This window comes from Harpia harpyja, chromosome 14 (genome assembly GCF_026419915.1).
Source record: "Harpia harpyja isolate bHarHar1 chromosome 14, bHarHar1 primary haplotype, whole genome shotgun sequence".
Lineage (NCBI taxonomy): Eukaryota > Metazoa > Chordata > Aves > Accipitriformes > Accipitridae > Harpia > Harpia harpyja.
The window spans coordinates 26629656-26648793 of record NC_068953.1 but is presented as its reverse complement, the minus strand read 5'-3'; the positions used below and the strand labels follow the sequence as shown (position 1 = coordinate 26648793).

General features: G+C 44.5%; 1 protein-coding gene across 3 annotated transcripts; it reads left to right on the top strand.

The window, feature by feature from the left end:
• The first annotated feature begins 652 nt into the window (after window positions 1–652).
• On the top strand, window positions 653–16160 carry WHAMM (WASP homolog associated with actin, golgi membranes and microtubules). 3 transcript variants are annotated; one of them, XR_008238253.1, is made up of 10 exons: window positions 653–1256; window positions 4659–4832; window positions 6236–6386; window positions 6918–7087; window positions 7791–7956; window positions 8920–9107; window positions 10554–10640; window positions 10726–10821; window positions 11201–13031; window positions 14846–15051. XR_008238253.1 is itself a non-coding variant. In XM_052807824.1 (10 exons), exons 1-10 carry the CDS (start codon window positions 717–719, stop codon window positions 12845–12847), a joined length of 2067 nt encoding a protein of 688 aa, XP_052663784.1. In that variant the 5' UTR covers window positions 654–716; the 3' UTR covers window positions 12848–15049. The 3 variants fall into 3 exon arrangements, 2 of the variants coding, with proteins under 2 accessions (XP_052663784.1, XP_052663782.1); XM_052807824.1 differs by having other exon boundaries at window positions 654–1256; window positions 11201–11675; window positions 12828–15049; XM_052807822.1 differs by having other exon boundaries at window positions 656–1256; window positions 11201–11675; window positions 14846–16160.
• The last annotated feature ends 2978 nt before the right edge of the window (window positions 16161–19138 follow it).

Sequence of the window (19138 nt, the reverse complement as noted above, 5' to 3'; positions counted from 1 at the left end):
GGACAAGCACCATTTGACTGCAAGGTGGCTTGCGGCCCTGGCCTCTGGTGCCTGGGGCCACCTGCCACCCCCAGGGCTTGAAGGCTGATACAGGGTAGCGCGCATCTCCATTTTAAAGCGCAGAGAAGGAGCGTGGGGTTTCAGAGAAGGGGACGACTTGTGAAATTTTGCCGGGCTCAAGGGAACGGTGGCTAGGGGGAAAATCGCTGGCACGCGGCAGCTTTCCCTCAGCCAGCGGCCAGAGCAGCCAACGGCTGACACCCAGGGGCTGCAGGAAAATGGCGGAGGGCTCCCGCGGTGCGTGAACACCGTGAGGGAATGCCCCGCCTCCTTCCCGCAGGGCTGTGTGTCTTGTGCATCCTGCCCACCGCTCCTCACAGAGACGACTGCTTATTTGACAAAAATAACCTTTTTTTTTTTTCTTTTTTCTTTTTCCCACACTCGGAGCCTCTACATGCGCGCTGCGCAGACCTCACTTCCCACTCACGTAATGTCACTCTTTATTTTCGTGCCAGCTGTGTGAGGGCCGCCCGCCCCGCCCCCTCCGTCGGCCCCGCCTTGTCCCCGCCCCCGGGCGACGCCCGCCAATGGGTCCGCGAGCTGCGGGTGACGCGCGGCGAGGGCCCCGCCCCCTGGCCGGGTGCGCGCGCCGCCTTTAAGGCTCGTGGGTTTCTGTTTCGCTCCGCGGGCGCGGGGGCTGTGCGGCCGCCGCCATCATGGAGCCGCAGCCCGACAGCCTGGAGGGGTGGGTGGCCGTGCGCGACACCGCCTTCGCCGAGCCTCAGCCGCCGCGGCTCCGCTTCCTCGTGGCCTGGAACGGCGTGGAGGGCGCGTTTGCCGTGACCTGCCACGGCCGGGCGGAGGCGGCGGCGCAGGCCCCGCAGAGCTGGGCCGGCCTCTTCTCGGCGCCGGCCCTGCGCGGCGTCCACCGGCAGCTGGCGGCCGTCTGTCCGCGCCTGGAGCCCGCCTTCCCCGCGCTGCCGCCCGCGCTGCCCGGCGCCTCCGGCGGCGGGGGGCTTTGGGCCGTGCTGTTCCCCGGCGGCGCGGCGCCGGGCGAGGCCGAGGTGCAGGAGCTGTGCCGGGAGCTGGAGCTCTACCTGGGCTGGGCCCTGGAGCTCTGCGGTGGCCGCGTGGTGCTGGACGCCCTCTTCGCCGCCGACCGCCACCGCGACGACGAGTACTTCGAGAGCCTCCACGAGCTGCGCGGGAGGGCCCTGCGCGGCCACCTGGCCCGGGCCAAGGAGGCCCTGCGGCGGGTACGGGCCCCGGGGGCCGGGGGGGGGGGGGGGGCGGCGGAGGGGCCGCCCCGCAGCGCCGGCGGGGCCTGAGGGGACCAGCGGCGGCCGGCGGCCTGCGCCAGCCCGGCTGAGGGGGCCAGCGGGCGCCTCTGGCCTGGCCCGGGCCCGCTCACCTGAGGGAGCGCAGCGGCCCGCGGCTGTCCCTGCGGGGGGTGGGGCTGCTGCAGGGCCACCCCCCGCTCTCCCTGCGGGCAGAAAAAGGTTTCCCTCGGTGTAGGTCCGCCTTTGCTGTCTTGTGCTGCTGCACGGCTCGCAGGTGCACCTGTCTGAGCCTCAGCTTTAGCACCTCTTGCTCACCTGGGAGCTGCACGCACGAGGCTGGCAGCTTCTGCTGCAAGAGCTTCAGCCACTCAGGCTCACGTTTGGGTAACGTGAGCAAGGGTGACCAAGTCGCTAATATCCTCTTGCTCATAGTATCGTCCAGTGTTCAGATTAGTGCTTACACAAACACTTTTTTGATTGTCTGGAAACCCCCAAGTCAACTAGTTTTCTCAGATTCTGAGCGCCATCAGTCTTTCTAAGTGTCACTTAATAAAGTGGGGAATAAGCCAGCTCTGGGTGAGCAGTCAGTACACGACATTGGGGCGCTTACTGAAGCTGCAAGCGCTCCTACAAAAACACATTGCTATAAATATCCTGCAGTGTTGTGCAATGGGTGGAATGGTAACAGAAAGGGAGAGTACAATTATGCTCTAATTTTCGAACCTCCCTGTAAAGGTCTCAGACTGTTTGTTTGCAGTAATGCCTATAACTGGGGGATTCTCACGTTTTTTTTATTAAAACCAAACTTAGCCATGGACCTATGCCAAATGGGTATTTTGTAGTCAGAGAAGTTGTGCTATGTTTTTAAGTGTCAAATTCTGGCCTAAGGATTGTGTGAGCCAATGATGATGTTAGCCCTTTTTCCCTTGAGTACCATAAGTTTCTTCTTGCTGTATATGCGTTCTTGGATTTTTTTTTTGTTTGTTTTCCCCCTTGTAGTAAGCATGAATTTAAAGGATGGTATCTAGTAACATGGTTGCAATTAGGGCATCAGTCTGTTAAAACAAGAGATACAGATACTTCAAGCTCACCAGTGTGTTGCTGTTACAGTTTTCTGGCAGTATCTGCAGTCTATTTCCTGGCAAAGCAAGCTGAAAGGTATTTTATGAAAACGATCATGCTTTGGAAGAAAGTTAAGACAGTTGGCTTTAGCCTTCTGTTTCCTGTTTCAGTATTTAACAGCTGTAACAACATTACTGTTGCAGAAAGACACAGTTTTTCAAAAAGACAACTTTAGTTTACATGAACTTCATGTGCAGTGTTGTGTACAAAAGCTATGGTTTCTGTAACTGACTATAACTGTTCATGGCCCAGTTAGAAGTATGTTCTAGCCACCATGCTTGTTTGCAAGCAGCACAAATGTAACTTGGTGCCAGTTATTCTGTGATTTCCAACTATGTTTTAGATAAGTAAGGCTAAACGTGCTATAGAGTGTTGTATTTGCAGGCCTGACAGGGACATAAATTCATTATACGCAGTCTAGACCAAGTTACACAAGATTCAAGAAATGAAACCTACCTCTTCTGGCAGTAAACTAGCCTTAAGTATCAGAGCATCCTTCTTCCCTTTTGACATCCATGTCCTTCTCAAATACTTCATCCTTTGGGCCAGGAAATTAATTTTGAAGAATGCAGAAGATAACCAGTACAAGATGGAGGAGAGTAGTATTGTGTAAATACTTTTTTTGCATGTGTGTTCAAAGACAAAGGAAAAACCGAACAGCAATACTGTTACAACAACCAGAGGAGTCAGTTGGGCTAATGGCAAACCAGAATTCTATGAAAAGAATATCAGATTGTGTAAAAGCAAGCATTTTACTTTAAAACAGACAAAATGTTGTCATTCCCCAAAGCCCCGTCCCCCCTCTTAAAAAAAAAACAAACCCAAACCCTTGTAATGAGTAATTGTCTCATGAGCTGACTTTAAAATTTCACTAATACTTTCCCTCTGCTCACTATAAACATCCTTCAGGAGCAGCATGACCCTCACTACTTGCCTTGAATATGGGAACCAGAAAGTGAGCTATTGTGTTTCTGTTTGGCTTCAGTAGTGGGGGGGGGGGGGAGCAGACTGTTAAATTGCTGCAGGTGGGCCCTAGGACTGTGAGCTACCATGAGCTCCTGGGGAAGCCTAAGGGGCTGCAGGACTTCTGGGATTATCAGAAATGTTGCAGTTCAGATCCTCTTGTTCCTCTGTTTTGCCTGTGCCGGGCCTGGAGAGAGGATGGGTGGGAAATGCTCTTGAGCTGACTTCCACAGATCTTTCCCTGGGGAAATGCCTCCACAGCTGGGAACTTTGCTCCTGCTGTCTTACCCAGACTCAGCTGGCAAGAGCAAAGGTGATGGTTTAATTTCAGTGCTTTTCAGTTGCAACACAATCAAGCTTATGTTTCTAATGCTTTTTCTCATTGTAGCACCAAATACCCACTATTCCCATCCCTCCTTAGAGAGCTGTAGAGCAAACACTGTCCTTCCAGGAAGGTCTGTGTTTCCCAGTGGAACTTAGCTGTGTTCTCTCAGCTGGCTTACTCTATCCTGGCACATAGAGCGCACCACGGTCTCTGCTAGCTGCTGTCAAGGAAAAATCTTTGAAGCTTTGATTGATGCCAGTAAACAAATGCAGTTGAGGGGAAGTTTCCAACTTTGTATTTTGTCATAGAAGCAAATGAAGACCTTAAAGACTAGTGTATCAGAAAGGTGGTCGTTCCATGGAAGAATTACCAGTTACGAAGTGTAATATCACTGGAACCAAGATTAGAATAAACTATTATAAATTATAAAAATGTTAAAGAAATTTAACTGCAACATATATCAGGAGTAGAAATCTGTTTCTGAATTCTTATTTTTAAATGGTAATCTGATTTTTCTATGCCCGATGTCAGAAATTCTGGATCCAGAAACTCATTTCATATTAGCAGGCATTTAGTAATTGTGGAAGCAACGCAAAAGCTAGTTTAAGAATACTTTACTTGCCCTTACAGTACACAGACTTCCCCAGCTTCCCATTTGTGTTTATAAAAAGCAGCAACCAAGTCATCTGCACACAGCTATTAGAATTTCTGTGGTGAAAGCCCTAGGCATGATACTCCTTGCAGTCTCCCAATGCAATATGCAGCAATTAGTGCTTTTAACAGTGTGGTGTTAAAGACGTTTCCAGCTAGGGGTGGCTGCTGAATGCCTGGCGTACACCTCCTGTGTAGTGGGAGGTCTTGCCTGTTCATCGAATGACAAACGGCAGGTCCTTTCCACCAAAGCTCGTCAGCAGTCAGCACACACGAATGCAAAGCAGCTAAGTCTGATTTACCTTTTCTCCCACTAGGTTCTTCAGCAGCATAAAAATGCTGACACAATGGTGGCTTTGATGAAGGTTTATGAAGAAGAAGATGAAGCTTATCAGGATTTGGTCACCATGGCAACACAATTCTACCAGTATTTACTGCAGCCCTTTAGAGATATGCGAGAGCTGTCAACACTGTACAAACTGGAAATCCTGGTAGGTCTGTCTTTACAAAGTGAAAGGCCAAGTTATGTAGTAGGGCATCAGCTGCTCTTGGAGCAGTTTAGACTCAAATCACTTAACATTCCCTACTTCTATCTCTACCTACTTTTTTTTCCCCTGCCAAGCCACCAAACGTGACTGAGAAATTCAGAGTTAGGGCAGAACCACTCTCAGAGGATCTCAGAGTCCATGGTATTGGCTTGAATAGAACTGCAGCTGTCTTCCCACTGGTGTCCCACTTCCCTCTGTTATGAGGAATTAAAACATCCCCAAGCTCCACCTATCTGGGGTTTACTCTCTGATCTCTGGTAGGCTGAATTTACAGAGATCCAAGTAGCCTTTGTTGTGCCACCTTGTCCTGGGGTTAACCACAATACACCTTCAGTGGGATTAGTTTGCGACGTTGAGAATGCCATCCCCCAGCAATACTGATGCACCAGATTAAGTCAGTTGTGGCGGTAGAACAGAAGGCAGAGGAGACCTTACCACACAAAGCAGTTTTCTGTTGGTGCTACAACCTACTAGAAGTACAGATTAAAACATGTCAGTTGTCACTGCTTTCATTTGATTTTATGTGCTTGTTAAACTGGAAGCACATGCTAAAAGTTATGATGCCCTGGAAAAGACAGCCATTTACTATTTTGGTTTTGCCTTAAATAGTCTGTTAAAATTAAAGTGAGCTGTTAATGTTCTCGAAAAGAGCAGAAGAGTTTTAAGTTTAGACTGAGGTTCTTGGATACTGAAGGTCTAAATCTGTGAAAATAAAATATCCAGTATGCTGTACTGAAAATTAAAGTGAAAATTAGAATGGATGAAACAAAGTTTGTTTCTGTATAAAAAAAAAAACACTCTAAGGGATATTTAGGCTCATTTGAAATCTAATTCTTTAAAAAAAAATTGGAATACTAGTCTTGTACCCATGTACACTTTGTGGACTTGAAAATACTCTCTTACGTTTCTTTTCTGTATCACTGTTCCTGTGTGAAAGAACTGCCAAACTGGAGAACCTGACAGTGCAACGTGCTGTCAACACGTGGGGAAAAATAGAAGAGAACACTGCACGTAGAAGAGTGGTTTTGAGTTACTTTTAGTAACAACTAAAAACACTTGTGTTGGATGTTATTTTTAAGATGATAGTTTAAAAATATTTTAAGAAATAAATTAATCTGAAGTTAAGCATGAAGTCATAATTGGGGAACAAAGGTTCTGAGTTAGTCTAGAGAATGAGGAGCAAGGCAATACATAGGCATGAGTAGTGATTCACTTTGTGACAGGTGAGGGGAAGATCATGTTTGCCATCATGCTCTGCCTTGCTTGAAACATCTGTAAGTATAGTATAATGCGGGCTGCACCACTGTGGTAACCAGTTGGTATCTGAAAATTTTGTCTCCTTGCAGAAATCTTTGCAGTATGATAATTTGGGGCCTAAAAGAGTAGCAGCTTTGCAGAAAGATGCCGAAGAATGGACTAAGCAAGCTGAGAATGCTGTGTGCTCCATTCAGGATATCACTGTGAACTACTTCAAGGAAACTGTAAAGGCTCTGGCAGGTAATCAGAATGATTTACACAAAAGGTTGTCTAAATACTTGACTTAGGGGACTGAGAGCTCTTCTTATCACCTTTGCTGGTCTCTCTCTGCAGACCCCGAGGTTAGGATGAGTGTCCAGCTTAAGAAAAGCATTTTATTCACTTAAGATTTATATCTTTTAACCAGTTTGGTTTACAACGTGCATTTGGATTGCACACAGACATTATCAAGGCCTGAGACTTACAGCTGCAAACCTCTGAACAAAAACCATGCACACTTTTAATGCTTGATATGCAAGCCTCAAGGATTTCAGCATGTTAACTGAGTAGATTGCTGTGTAACTGTTAAGGCATGTTTCTATGGTACACTGAATTATTTTACTTGCATAGATAAAATCATAAATTCAACCTTTTAGTCTTGTAATTTCTAAAGAAGCTTCAGAAATTGTTTAATAGTATCAACATTTTTAGTACTGCAGCTATAGTAGAAACACACAAGGGCTATTAGTACACTGCATTTCTCATATGTTATTGCAATGTTTTAATCTGCAGCAATGCACAAACAGATGGAACAAGATCAGGAAAGATTTGGTAAAACCACCTGGGCATCAGCTTTGCCACGACTAGAAAACCTGAAATGCATGTTAGCTAAAGAAACGCTTCAGCATCTGAGGGCAAGAGAGTTGTGCCTGAAACAGAAGAGAGCTGGCTTTCAGAAGAATGTAAGACCTTGCAAAGCCTCCTTTCCTGTCACTGTTTTGTGAAGGGCTGATCAAAACCTACCGAAGTGGTCATGGGAGTAGACTTTCAAAGTCTTTGTCTATGAAACAGCTTAGGTTTTCAACATTGTTTTAAGCTGTGGAAAAATGCATGTCTCCATTTTTTTAAAATTGCTCCTGCACATATGAGGACACTTAGCAAAGGTTAAGGTACATGTTTTTACAGTTCAAGTGTCGTGTTAGCATTTGTGATATCAATGTTTGAAATTCTTAGTTTTAGGGAGATAAAGACCAGATATTATTTTCAGAGGACACTGCAAAATAAAGATACTTACTTAATTTTAATCTTCTGATCTTCTTGATTTGATGCCATCTAACTGCTGCTAGGAGTACCTGATATTTATTTTCCAAGAGTATTGTACTGCACCATATATAATTGTTTTCAGGAGCAGTATTATTTGTGCAGATTATAATGAAGTCTTTCCTGGTAGACTTATGGTAAAATTACACTTTAGGTTAATAAGGCTCTCTGCTCCTCTGAGTTTCTGCTCCAAGTCATTTCTAATGTTCTGTTGTTTCCATACCAAAGCACCTAAGCAGCTGCCAGTTAGGCCAGGCTCTGTACAGGTATTTGTGCATCCATGCATGTTTCATGTGTGCATATTTTGCTACTAATGCTTTTTATTTTCTATTTGGGGCTATACAGATGGAGAATCTCAGTGAACAAGAAGAGAACTTAACTGTAGTGGAGGAGCTGGAAATACAGTATTATGAAACACAGCTGGAATTATATAATGTACAGCTTGAAGTATTGAAACATGAAGAGATGCTGCTTATTGTACAGTTGGACACTTTAAGGAGACAGATTAAAGGTAAGAATAAAAAAATATTTAAGCACATAGTCAAAACACAGGAGTGATATAGCCTTCTTTGTTTTCACTTAAAAAAAAAAAGGATGATTATCACTGCTCAGGTCTCGATAGTAGAAAGCATCATTGGAAAACATTGATGATGTGGCACCATCTGATGTTTTGTCTTCTGATTAATTAGACACTAATTTGATAACACAAGTTTAAAAAAAGCCACAGTGGTAGCTCATTTTCATGGGAGCTGTGATATGTGCACGCACTGGTATAGCGTATGGAATAACTTATATTGAAAACACTTAACTGCTCTTGTAGTTACAAGATCTATGCATAGAAACTGTGGATATCATGACCTGCTGAAATGGGTTCTGAAATTCATCGCAAATCTGTTGTAATTTAACATGTAGAAATTACAAAATACATCCTGTAATGACAAAAAGAGGTGATTATAGCTAGATGGTACTTGATTACTGCTGTATTCCAGTTTAAGTGTCTCTTTGTAACATATTTATGACCAAATTAGGTACAAGTCTTGTTTATGCTAATTTGTGCTTATGAATTCTCTATTACTGTGTACATTGTGAAGTAAACATTGCTCCTGCTTGTTGCATAATTAAAACCTGGTAAATAGTAAAATAAGTCACCCAGTGTTGATCGGAACAGTCTTCAGTTTTCCAGGAAAACTCCAGTTGGTGAAGGTAGGAGTTAAAGCACAGAAAGACATTTGAAAGAGGAAGCTAAATAACAACAAATGCTAACAGCATAAATTTGATCCTGCAAAGCACCCCTGTGAGTAACATGACATGTTTGCCTAGGACTTTGAAGGACCAGGCTTGGCTCTGGAGCACTACACTTCCTAATAACTAACTCACTGCCTTCAATGGCTTTTAAAATGTCATTAGTTCTTTAAATGTTTAAATAACTGTGGCAATTTTTGGGTTTTTAAAAAAATGCCAAATGCCTTTTTAGAGAAACAGGATGAAGTTGTTTACTATGATACATGTGAAAATCCTGAGGAGCTCAAGGTCATTGAACAGACAATGGGACAACATTACGCTAACTTGTCAGAAATGACGATGCTGAGGCAGAAGACTAAGCAGTTGGAGACAAAGCGTGGGACTGTCTGTGCGAGAAGAGCCTACCTCAGGAACAAAAAAGTAAATGCAGTCCTGGAGATGTGCATTTTATTTAGCTGATGTCTTGACTCACGAGGGATGGACAGGAAACAACTGGAAGCTTTGGGTGGAGCGTACAAGATGATACAAGATGACTCAGTGCCAAGGCCTCCAGAGGGGCAGATGTGATTTTAAGCCAGCTTTACACTCCACTTTGTGGTGCAAGTGCCTGTCTAGCTTATTAAGAGAGCACAAACTTACATAGGTGACCCAGGAGTTGTTCCCCTACCAGCTAAACCTTACCAGAGCACTGCTGTGGCCAGCTGGAGCTTTGCCCTGGCAGCCTTTTACAAAGCAGCTGCAGTACAGGAGGAAACCTGGCCTGCAATGAAGGAAGCTGCAGCGACAGGACAACCCACACAGTGGTACTTTACCTTTGAATGGGAGGGAGGGGAAAATTTAACTGCTGCAATTCTCTCTCCAGCCTCTCAGTTCTGTGCAAAGGGCAGTTTTTTCCTTTGTTTCCCATGCAGAGTAGAACACTAGGAAGACACAAGTGAGATCACAGTTGACTCTCATGAACCTTCCCAGTGAGCTGAGCTTACCTTACACCTGCACAATGCTGATGGGGCAGAGAGTAGAGTTTAAGCTCCAGTCTGTCTGGCCTTTTACCCCCATTAGCCTGGACAAAATGGGAATGACATTGGAAATGTTTTGTGAGCCATCATTGTCTCTTGCTTTCAACTGCTTCCTCAGCAGACACTTCCTTTGCTTCTGTTTTCATTCACTTAATTGCTGTCTGTTGGTTATATAACACTAAAGCCAAATGCTAGATGATTTGCAAATGCTTACCCAGCCATGTGGATAATCCCCCTCTGTACAGTGATAAATAGCGACTCCCAGAGAAAATATTGAAGCCTGCAGCTTTTCTGTGGTGCTTTGTTACTAACAGAAGGTACCCCTGTTAGACATTCATTGTGCTTTCCATACCTTTGCTTCCCTGGCTTTTGTACTTGGGAGCTATGGCAAATAAGGGACAGGGGGAAAGTAGCCTTATATTTTTGTAATGCCCTGCTAGCTTCCCTCTTGCCCTCTTCCTCAAGTCTTTGCAACCCTTCCCTCCAGTTGGTACCTGGGTGACATTTCTTCAGAGCTTGTTTCTGCCTTTTTTTTTTTTTTCCTCCTTTGTTCTCTTCTTTTTTTAACCTAAGTGTAAGACAGAGGGATTGGTTCAGATCTGGGTATATTTCCTCTGCAGCATGAATAACCCTATCACTAATTAGGAGAGCAAAAGATCCATGAAGGAGTCCCACAGACTTCACCTTCAGGGTCTCACATCTGCCACTAGTTGAGCTTAGCCATCCTTCGTGACACAGCCAAGCACTCAGCCTTGGTCGCTGTTTAGTGGCTTGTGCACACGAGTTAATGGCACAGATGGTGCACAGTAAATGTGAACTAACCGTTGCATGAATTTTGCTGTTCTACCAGGATCAATGTGAAGCAAGCCATCGGCAGAGACTGCAACAGGCAGAAGAGAGCAAAAAACGCTTCCAGCAGCATCACAGCATACAGATAGTGAGTACTGAATAGCAGCCTTGGAGAATCTGGCAGCTGCTTGTTTTCACACACCGAGGCTTTACTTACTTGTGTTTTAATGCAGAAGAGAGACAAGCAAAAAGAGGAGGAAAAAAAGAAAAAAGCTTGGATAAGCCAGGAACGTCAGAAAACACTGGAGAGGCTGAAAACATTCAGGGAGGCAAGTACTGTGAACTACAGTAGTTCTAAATGGTGTCAAAACACAATGTCAGAAAGTAGCCATAGCTCAAATGTGAGCATGGTCCAAATCAGAGACAACCATTTGGATAGCCTAAAACAGGATTGTGTATAATGAGTCAAGAGGATTAAATCCACTAAGGATATAGTTTCCAGGTGCAGAACCTGTTGCAAAGAATACAAGTGAGGAAATGGCTTTGAAAGAAATACCTTCATATTCATCTAAATCTGTTCAGGGTTGAATTTTCTGCTTGAATGGGTGAGTGGGACAGGTCTGTACTCTGTGGCTTTTTGTCTCTGGGGTTGATATTTTGGCCAGTCCAATGGAGATGTGACCTCCTGCCTTATGATTTGTTTTTCAGAAGTGTCCAGCTCATGTTGTTGTGAAAACATCTCATCCCCAGCATCTCAGTCCCAAGTTGCCACGAAACATCACTCAGCAGGTTGCAGTACTGTCCCCGCTACCTTCATCGAGAGCAAGGGCAGCTCCAGAGCAGCCAAAGAGCATACTGCTAGTAGAAGCCAAAGAATTAAAAGCTTCACATCAGAATACCCCAGCAGATATCCCTGTCCAGGTTTTTGTTACTGATGGTGACACAGAGCAACAAAAGCGTAGCGAGGCACTGATGGTCTCTCCATCCTCACCACCACCACCACCTCCTCCACCCCCTCCTCCTTTACCCTCTCCTCCCCCACCTCCCCCCTTACCTCTCCAGTTAAAGACAACATTGTCAGCAGAGGATAAGCCACTTCCCCTTAGCTCGGATAGCCCCACAGAAAGCTCTGCACTGCACAAACAGGATGACTCATCCAGGAGGTCTATAAATAATTACATAGGTAAGAAGGCTGACATCGACTGGTGGTTTTTTGTTCCCTGTATTTTCCTGTTCTCCCTCCCTCTGGTTCCGGACAGGAATAGTGTCCAGCCTTGCCTAAGAGAATGAAGCTCTTCGAAAGCTTAGTAAGCTTTCAAGTAAGAAACCACATACAATAATACTGACCATAACTCAGGATGTTAAATGAGTAACAGTGATTTGTTGTATCCCGTTTGATACACTTCACAGGGTCCTGATGCTCAGAGTGTGTGAGTTGGCGATATTGGTGAAGTGCTGTCAATTGTGCCAGGTCAATCTTTTAGGACATTTGAACGTGAATCTCTGCTGGAATCCTACATTTATTAAGTACAGCCTTACAAGTTAGTTTAAGCCATGCTTAATCACAGCACTACTAGGTCTGTGGAGATCTTAATTCAGGACCTGCATTTCTCATGACACTAAAAATCCCACTGCTGTAATAGGTAGGAATGTGTCAGAAGAAATTCCAAGGAGAGGGAGTTTATTCATGTTGTTTGGTGAGAAGCAACTTTTATTACCAGGTTTGTTCTTGCCACAGTTTTGTAACTTTTGAACTGAATGTGGTATTTTGATTGAGAATTAATCACCTGTCCAGTCAGAAGACCACTGTGGGTAGATTTGTGGTTGTACTAAGGCTACACTTCAGTGTTTGTGATTTATGTACTACGGAGCTAGCAGTTGGGCTGCTTGCGTTTCTAAGGTATGCACAACCTGTGTCCGCTTAAAATTTGCTTGGTTACTAAATAAAGGTTTCTTAAGAGAATTCATGCAGAATTCAACCAGGATTTGAAAGGCAGATGGATAGCTTTGGCATACTAACATTCCTAGGGCAAAAATTCTGCTCTGTTACACCTCTGCTTTGTTAGCAAGATCATGCAGGTGTAATTGAAGGCTGAACTCTGCAATTGAAACAGTAGTTTGAATGAGAATAGAGCTCAGCAGCCTGCCAAGGCTTCACTGGTTACATCCTGCTAACAGGCTTATTTTTGTCTCTAAAGCAAGCAGATACTTTGACTATGTCAGGGAGATTGATCTAAGTTGGAAGGCAGCAATTTTTTATTGTCATTTTTCATAGTGGAGCTTATGCTAGAATGAAGCATGTCTCTAAATGTGGTACATTCCTTTTCCTTTTCAGAATGTTCACAATACATCTAAGCAGCCTTTGTATCCTCTCAGTTAAGAGGCAAACCACAGGCAGAAATACCAAGGAAAGCTCAGCATTTTCAGTTCTTCCAAGGTGTGGGGAAGTACAAGCAGCTGAAGGGCTGAGACGCAGTTGAGTTACCATGGCGAACTACTGTGCTTCCAGTGGATCAGCGTGCGGACTTCAGTCTAGGAGGTCCGTGGGATAACTCTACCACAGATACTCTTAAGTAGCTTTGTTTAGCAACAGGAGTTGTACACCAAGTAGTCTGATTGCTACTGGAACAGCCTTGCTAGTAGCTAATAGTTACTACCATTCACAGCCTAACATTGATGTCCTTTCATTATTTTTGGATAAGTAAAATCTTTTTTTGTTTATTGGAGAGATCCAGTTTGTTGTTTACAGCTATTTCATGAAGAAAACCAGCATGTTAATTGCTGTAGTAGTAATTGATAAAATACTGCCACAGGAACTTACTGAAACAGTTTCGTAAACAGATTGGTTTTGGTTACACATGGACTACTCATGTCTTTGTATGTGAAAAGCCAGGAGAGGTTCATGTTCTGAATGTGTTAGCATACTTTCCAAGGGAAACTTCTTTTATAATTTGTTAGTCTGACTAGAGTGGAGTGGCTGAAGGAACTGGGGTTGTTTAGTCTGGAGAAAAGGAGGCTGAGGGGAGACCTTATCGCTCTCTACAACTACCTGGAAGGAGGTTGTAGCGAGGCGGGTGCTGGTGTCGTCTGTCAGGTGGCTGGAGATAGGACGAGAGGAAAAGGCCTCAAGTTGCGGCAGGGGAGGTTTAGATTGGACATTAGGGAAAATTTCTTTACTGAAAGGGTTGTCAGGCATTGGAACAGGCTGCCCAGGGAAGTGGTTGAGTCACCATCGCTGGAGGTATTCAAAAAGTGCGTAGACAAGGCACTTCAGGACATAGTTTAGTGGGCATGGTTGATGGTTGGACTCGATCTTAAAAGGTCTTTTCCAACCTAAATGATTCTATGATTCTAGTCTTTTATCAGGCAGCTCATTTGATTAATAGACTTAAGACTTTCTTACTTGAAGGCTTTGTAAGACGACTTGGTGGATCTTTGCTTTATCCTTTTCTGACGTCTCAGTCTCTGAAGGTACCACAGGATTTAGCAGAATGTTACATTTCTAGTGCTTGATGTTAACCACATAACCTTATGTGCACTGCGCATGGCAAAAATACTTCCAGCTGTGAGGCACAGATGGTCTGGACCGATGGCTGTAGGAGTCGACTGCTGTCCAGGGAAACTGCCTCCCTGTCCTAGGGTCTGAAGCTAGCAACAAAGAATCCAACAGAAGGAGTAAAACGCAAATTACAGTGTGTCTCAAAAGAACTAGTGGAAGCTCTCTCAGTATGGTGTCCTTTATGGTCTGAAGTTCAGAAATACACGCCTGAGATTTAAATCATGTTGTAAAACGGGAATTATTTTTTAAGTTTGTAGAGAAAAGAGCTGCCTGCCTGCCTGCTTAGGGCCTGATCTGGCTCCCACTGACTTCAGTGGTGCAGTTTCAATCCCTTCTACTCAAATCCTTTCATTTTTCTCTTGGCTGAGCAAAAATGCAATTGACAGTCTCAGCAGGCACTTGAGCAAGCTAGGAGGAATGGTAGATTGTTTCTAATACAGAATACAAGAGATTTTTTGGTTCAGTGAAGTTTTTTTTGAAAGCCCATAAAGTTGTAATGAAAAAGAAGCATCCTCCTTTGTGTATAATTTCTTCCTTGGAGCACAACCTTGTATAATGTTGAAGAGGCACTGGATTCTCAATTCAAGATATAATAGCTTTAACTGCTTTCTAAAAGCAGTTCCAGAGCCTGGTGTTGCAGACGCTTGAAAGACTCTGTGACAGAATAGACCATTCTTTTTCCTGTCTCTAGCAAATATGAGAGGAAGAACCCTGAACGCTTGGGTGGGGTTTTATACCTCTAAGTGTGATTGTCTTGTTCTTTCTTCTGATAACAATAGATTTATCTGTTGCAGGTTCCATGGATGAGGTTTTGGCTTCACTAAAACGTGGTGAAGTTCATCTTCGCAAAGTGGAACAGCCAAATCCGTATGCCTCTGTAAAAGACAACATCCTCTCTGCCATAAGGCAAGGAGTTAAACTACGAAAAGTGAATCGAGATACTGAGAAAGATGTCAGTAAAGGATCCACTAATGAGCTAGAGAGAAGCATTAAGGCAGTCATCCAGAGAATTAAGAAAGTGTCTGCTGATTCCGAAGAAGAGGAGAACAATGAGCAGAATAATGGAGAATGGGACAGCTAACAGATTCAGAGTAACAGACTTACTGACTGCAACAGTGTGTCTCATTTTGCACATTGTAGAAGACTGTCCCTTTCAAAATGAAAGAACAGTGTGATTGTGTGTGTTGTTCTCGTAGTCCAAAATGTCTTGTAAAGTAAAAGAATCCTGTTGATTTTCTGTAGGAGCTGCAGATTCTTATTTTCGCATGAGAAATCATACTCCCAATTATGCTTGCATTAATAGGTATTTCTGGCTCAACTGTGTAGAGTTTTCACCGCATCTGAAGACAGCTAAAATGCTGGATTGAAACATACATTATTTAGGTTGTTACTACACAGTAGGTAATGCTATCACAACAAGGTTTAAGGAGTGAAAAACTAACTGAAAATCTATTTTGTCAGGTAAAAGTAGAACCAAATCCGTGGTTATAGGGGCAGACCAGAAAACTTAGCATAATCTGGAACCTCTCATTCCTACCTCCATTGTCCAGAAAAGTCTAACATTTTGCTTGTCTAATACAGCTCACTCTCAAATAACTACATGGATACTCCATTTATCATTATGTTATAAAGTGTGCATTTATGAATGGGCTTGATAATGCTGACTGGGAAAATTAGTATCGCGTTTAAAATAAACACTACTGTAGTAATTACTGAAAAGTTTACTTTTTAGCTGGAAGCTTAAATATAGAGAATTTTTAGATGCTAAATGTTTTCCATACATCTACATTTACAATGAACTGTTGGCATGAAAGAGCGAGCCAAAATATTGTATATAATATTGTCTGGGATCTAGCCCTGTAATACAGAGCTGCATTTCTCCACTGAGACCATCAATACATGTTTATAGCTATGCTCATGAATTTAAATTACCTGATAGCCTTATAAATGGCAGATATTTGCATTGTGCCTGGAACCTGGCTATTTAAAAATTCAGCTACAGTCAGTTTACAGGCTGTTTATATTTTGGGTAGATAGTGACAAAAATGATTCAAAGTTTCTTTTGGAGTTTATACTGACCCTTAATAAAAATATATCCTGACAGAAGAAGTGGATTCAGTGTGCTGTTATCTTAGGATACTGCTGTGAAGTAAGCATTACTTACACCATGGTACTCTGGTTTTTGATAGCAAGCAGCAGCCATACAGCAACTGCGCACTCTCACTAACAGTATATGTAAATGCTCTTGTTTTCTGAAATATTTATGAATTGTGATTTGGTAACAAAATTGCAAATATCTTGCTTTAATTTCCTGCTTTACTGTAGAGTAGCAGATCTGTTTAATCAGCACAGTAAATATGTGTGCAACAGTTTTCATGCGAGAAGAAGAAAGCAGCAGCTGCAGGTTCATTTTTCACTGTTTCAGCACCTACTGCTATTTGGAAGTCAGAAAAAAACGACCTTTTTTTTGTCCACTGCCATCAAACCAGAGATAAAAGCGGCAGCGGCAGCAGCAGCCCAGGTCAGTTCTTACTCAATGCTTCTGACGTGATATCTGCAGAGGGGAGCTGGCGGGCATGATGCCACAATGGGTGCACACCACCCTGCTGGCCCCTGAGCTTGACCTGGGCACAAGGGCCATGCTGAACTTGGGGGGGAGCAGGGGCAAATTTATTGCACATTCAGACTTCAGCATATCAAATGCTGAATGCTTCCCATAGACTGGCACTGAGGACAAAATCTTCGAGTGAAGATCTCTTCCCCAAGGATACCCTGGGCAGAGGAGGTGGTTGGCCAGGCTTGGGGAGTGGCACGGGGAGGGTGGAGGGGGCCGGTGCTGGGGCTGAGAGCTGCCCTGTCCCAGGCTGTGCCCTTTAGTGGTGCGGTTATTTAAAGCTGAGCAAAAGGGCGCAGAGGCTGGTCCCTGCTGCCAAATGGCAGCTCAGAGTCCTGGGTAAAGCCTTTTGCTGTTTTATTACTATGGTTGAATTCTCAGCTACAGTGCTAGGAAGTTAAATGCAGCAGTTTAAAGTATGCAGAGAATAAGTGAGTTGCAATTTCTCCAACAAATCTTACAGCTTTTGTGTGTCTAACAGCAGCAATTTTACTCGGGAGAGGCCATCTGAGTAACAGCGACACTGGACAGTGATTTCCCTTACCTAGAGTTTTCTTTCGTAACCATGCCTGAAGCTCAGCTGGGGGCTGATCTCAGGTGTTCAACGGAGCTCTCTACATCCCAGGCTGAAAAATGTCCTTAAAAGCCCACTCAGAAACCATCTGAACCCACCTGTTTTCTGAAGTCCACATCATTTGCTGTATGGCCAACAGGCCTGCTCTGTGGAAAACGTGCCACAGCAATTTTCTGGTTGGTGTGGAAGTTTTCATCTCTATCAAATATCCTCACTGCCTGGTTCACTACAAAAATTTAAAGGATGCTCCTCAGCAGAGATGTGCCCTGATGTGAACAGGGCTCCCAGGATGCAGAGCAGCCCTTGCATAGCTGTGACTCCGGGAGCTGGCGGTGGGTCTCATCCATGCCCATGGGCGCAGCTCCTGGCAAGAGGCAGCTGCTGGAGCACCAACACTCCTGGACATCAGAAACATGACCAGGGAAAACACCAAAAGCACTGGCGTTAGCCTAAAGAAGAGAAGGTGAGAGCAGTTTTCAAACTCATTGGAGGCTGCTGCAAAGAGGAGGGGAGCAATTTGTTCTGTGTGTTCACAGGGAGAGAAGGGGCTTAAATTATAGCTGGAAGGATTCGGGGTAACAGTAGGAAAACCTTTCTAAGAAACAGTGAGAGCAGAGAGGTGCAGGGACAGATTGCCTGGGAAGGCAGTGGAGTTTCTGTCACTGGAAATCTTTAAAAGCAGGTTAGACAAATATGCCCCGAGGTGTTGTTGGTATTGCTGACTCGCTGCGGCAGGGAGAGGTTTGCAGCCTGTGGCCAGCGGATGCATGCAAGCTCATCGTTGTACTGCTTTGAGGTGCAGTTTGCTCCACGGGGGATGCCATAGCTTGTTTTCTGAGAGATGACCAAATCTAAGACGACTGAAAAAAACCTTACCGAATCACCCTCAGGTTTCTCTTCTGGCTCTCTGTGACTATGACCTGTCCTGTGCAGCCAGCACTGGGCTGTGGAAGGAATGGTGGGTAGGAAATGGCCCTGGTGCCCTGAGGCTGATTCACCCCAGGTTGATGGGATGCTCAAGAGAAGCCAACTGCAAGCGTTGAGAGGAGAGAGGCCTTAATCTGGATTTGAACTCAGGCTTCAGCAGGTGCCTTCCCACCTTGGCATGCTCCAGCAGGTTCAGGGCAGCTGCTGGTGCCACGCGCTTTCAGCAACGTGCAAGGGCTGATGGACAAAATGGGAGAAACTGGAGTGGCAGGTTGGCTCTGTGGTGACCAGCTCTACTGGACTAGATTAGTATTAACCTGCAAAACTGCTGTGACAGCTTTTTGACATTTAATACCCTTCTTAAATTATCTCACCCTGGGCTAGTAAATTAATCCCTCAGTGGAAATAGTCTGCCCTGACTGTCCAGCTGCAGAGATTGATTTGTTTAAACTGAAAAAATACAGTTGTCTGGCTTTAAAGAGTTAATAATGCACAGATTTGCTGGAAAGCCTGGTAATGAGGTAAAGAGATCAATTTCTATAAATCAGTATTGCCGTCGTGGCTTGTGATCTCTCTATGATGTGGGCAGTCCAGACAGCAGCTGCCAGTATTTCTAGGGAGGTTTAAAGTTAATGCATTCAAAGACTACTTGGTCTTACTAGAAGAATTTCACTTTGAAATCCCGGTGCTTTGATCACAGCAAGAGAGGAGTAGCGGCAGTGTTACCTGGTGCGCGGAGCACCATGGCTGTAGCTGGTAATGCCAGTGCAGCTATGGATTTGTCAGCATTTCTGTTGATGTGACACTTTTTGGGGATTTATGAAGCTGCTCCATAACTAACGCCCCAGTTCAGCACACAGGCCTGACTCACAAGCTGGATACTGACTTTTTTTTCCTGCAAAATGGTAATAAATCAAGCAAATCAAGTCTGAGTGTGAACACCCTGAAGTGATCCAGACTGATCTTACAGGG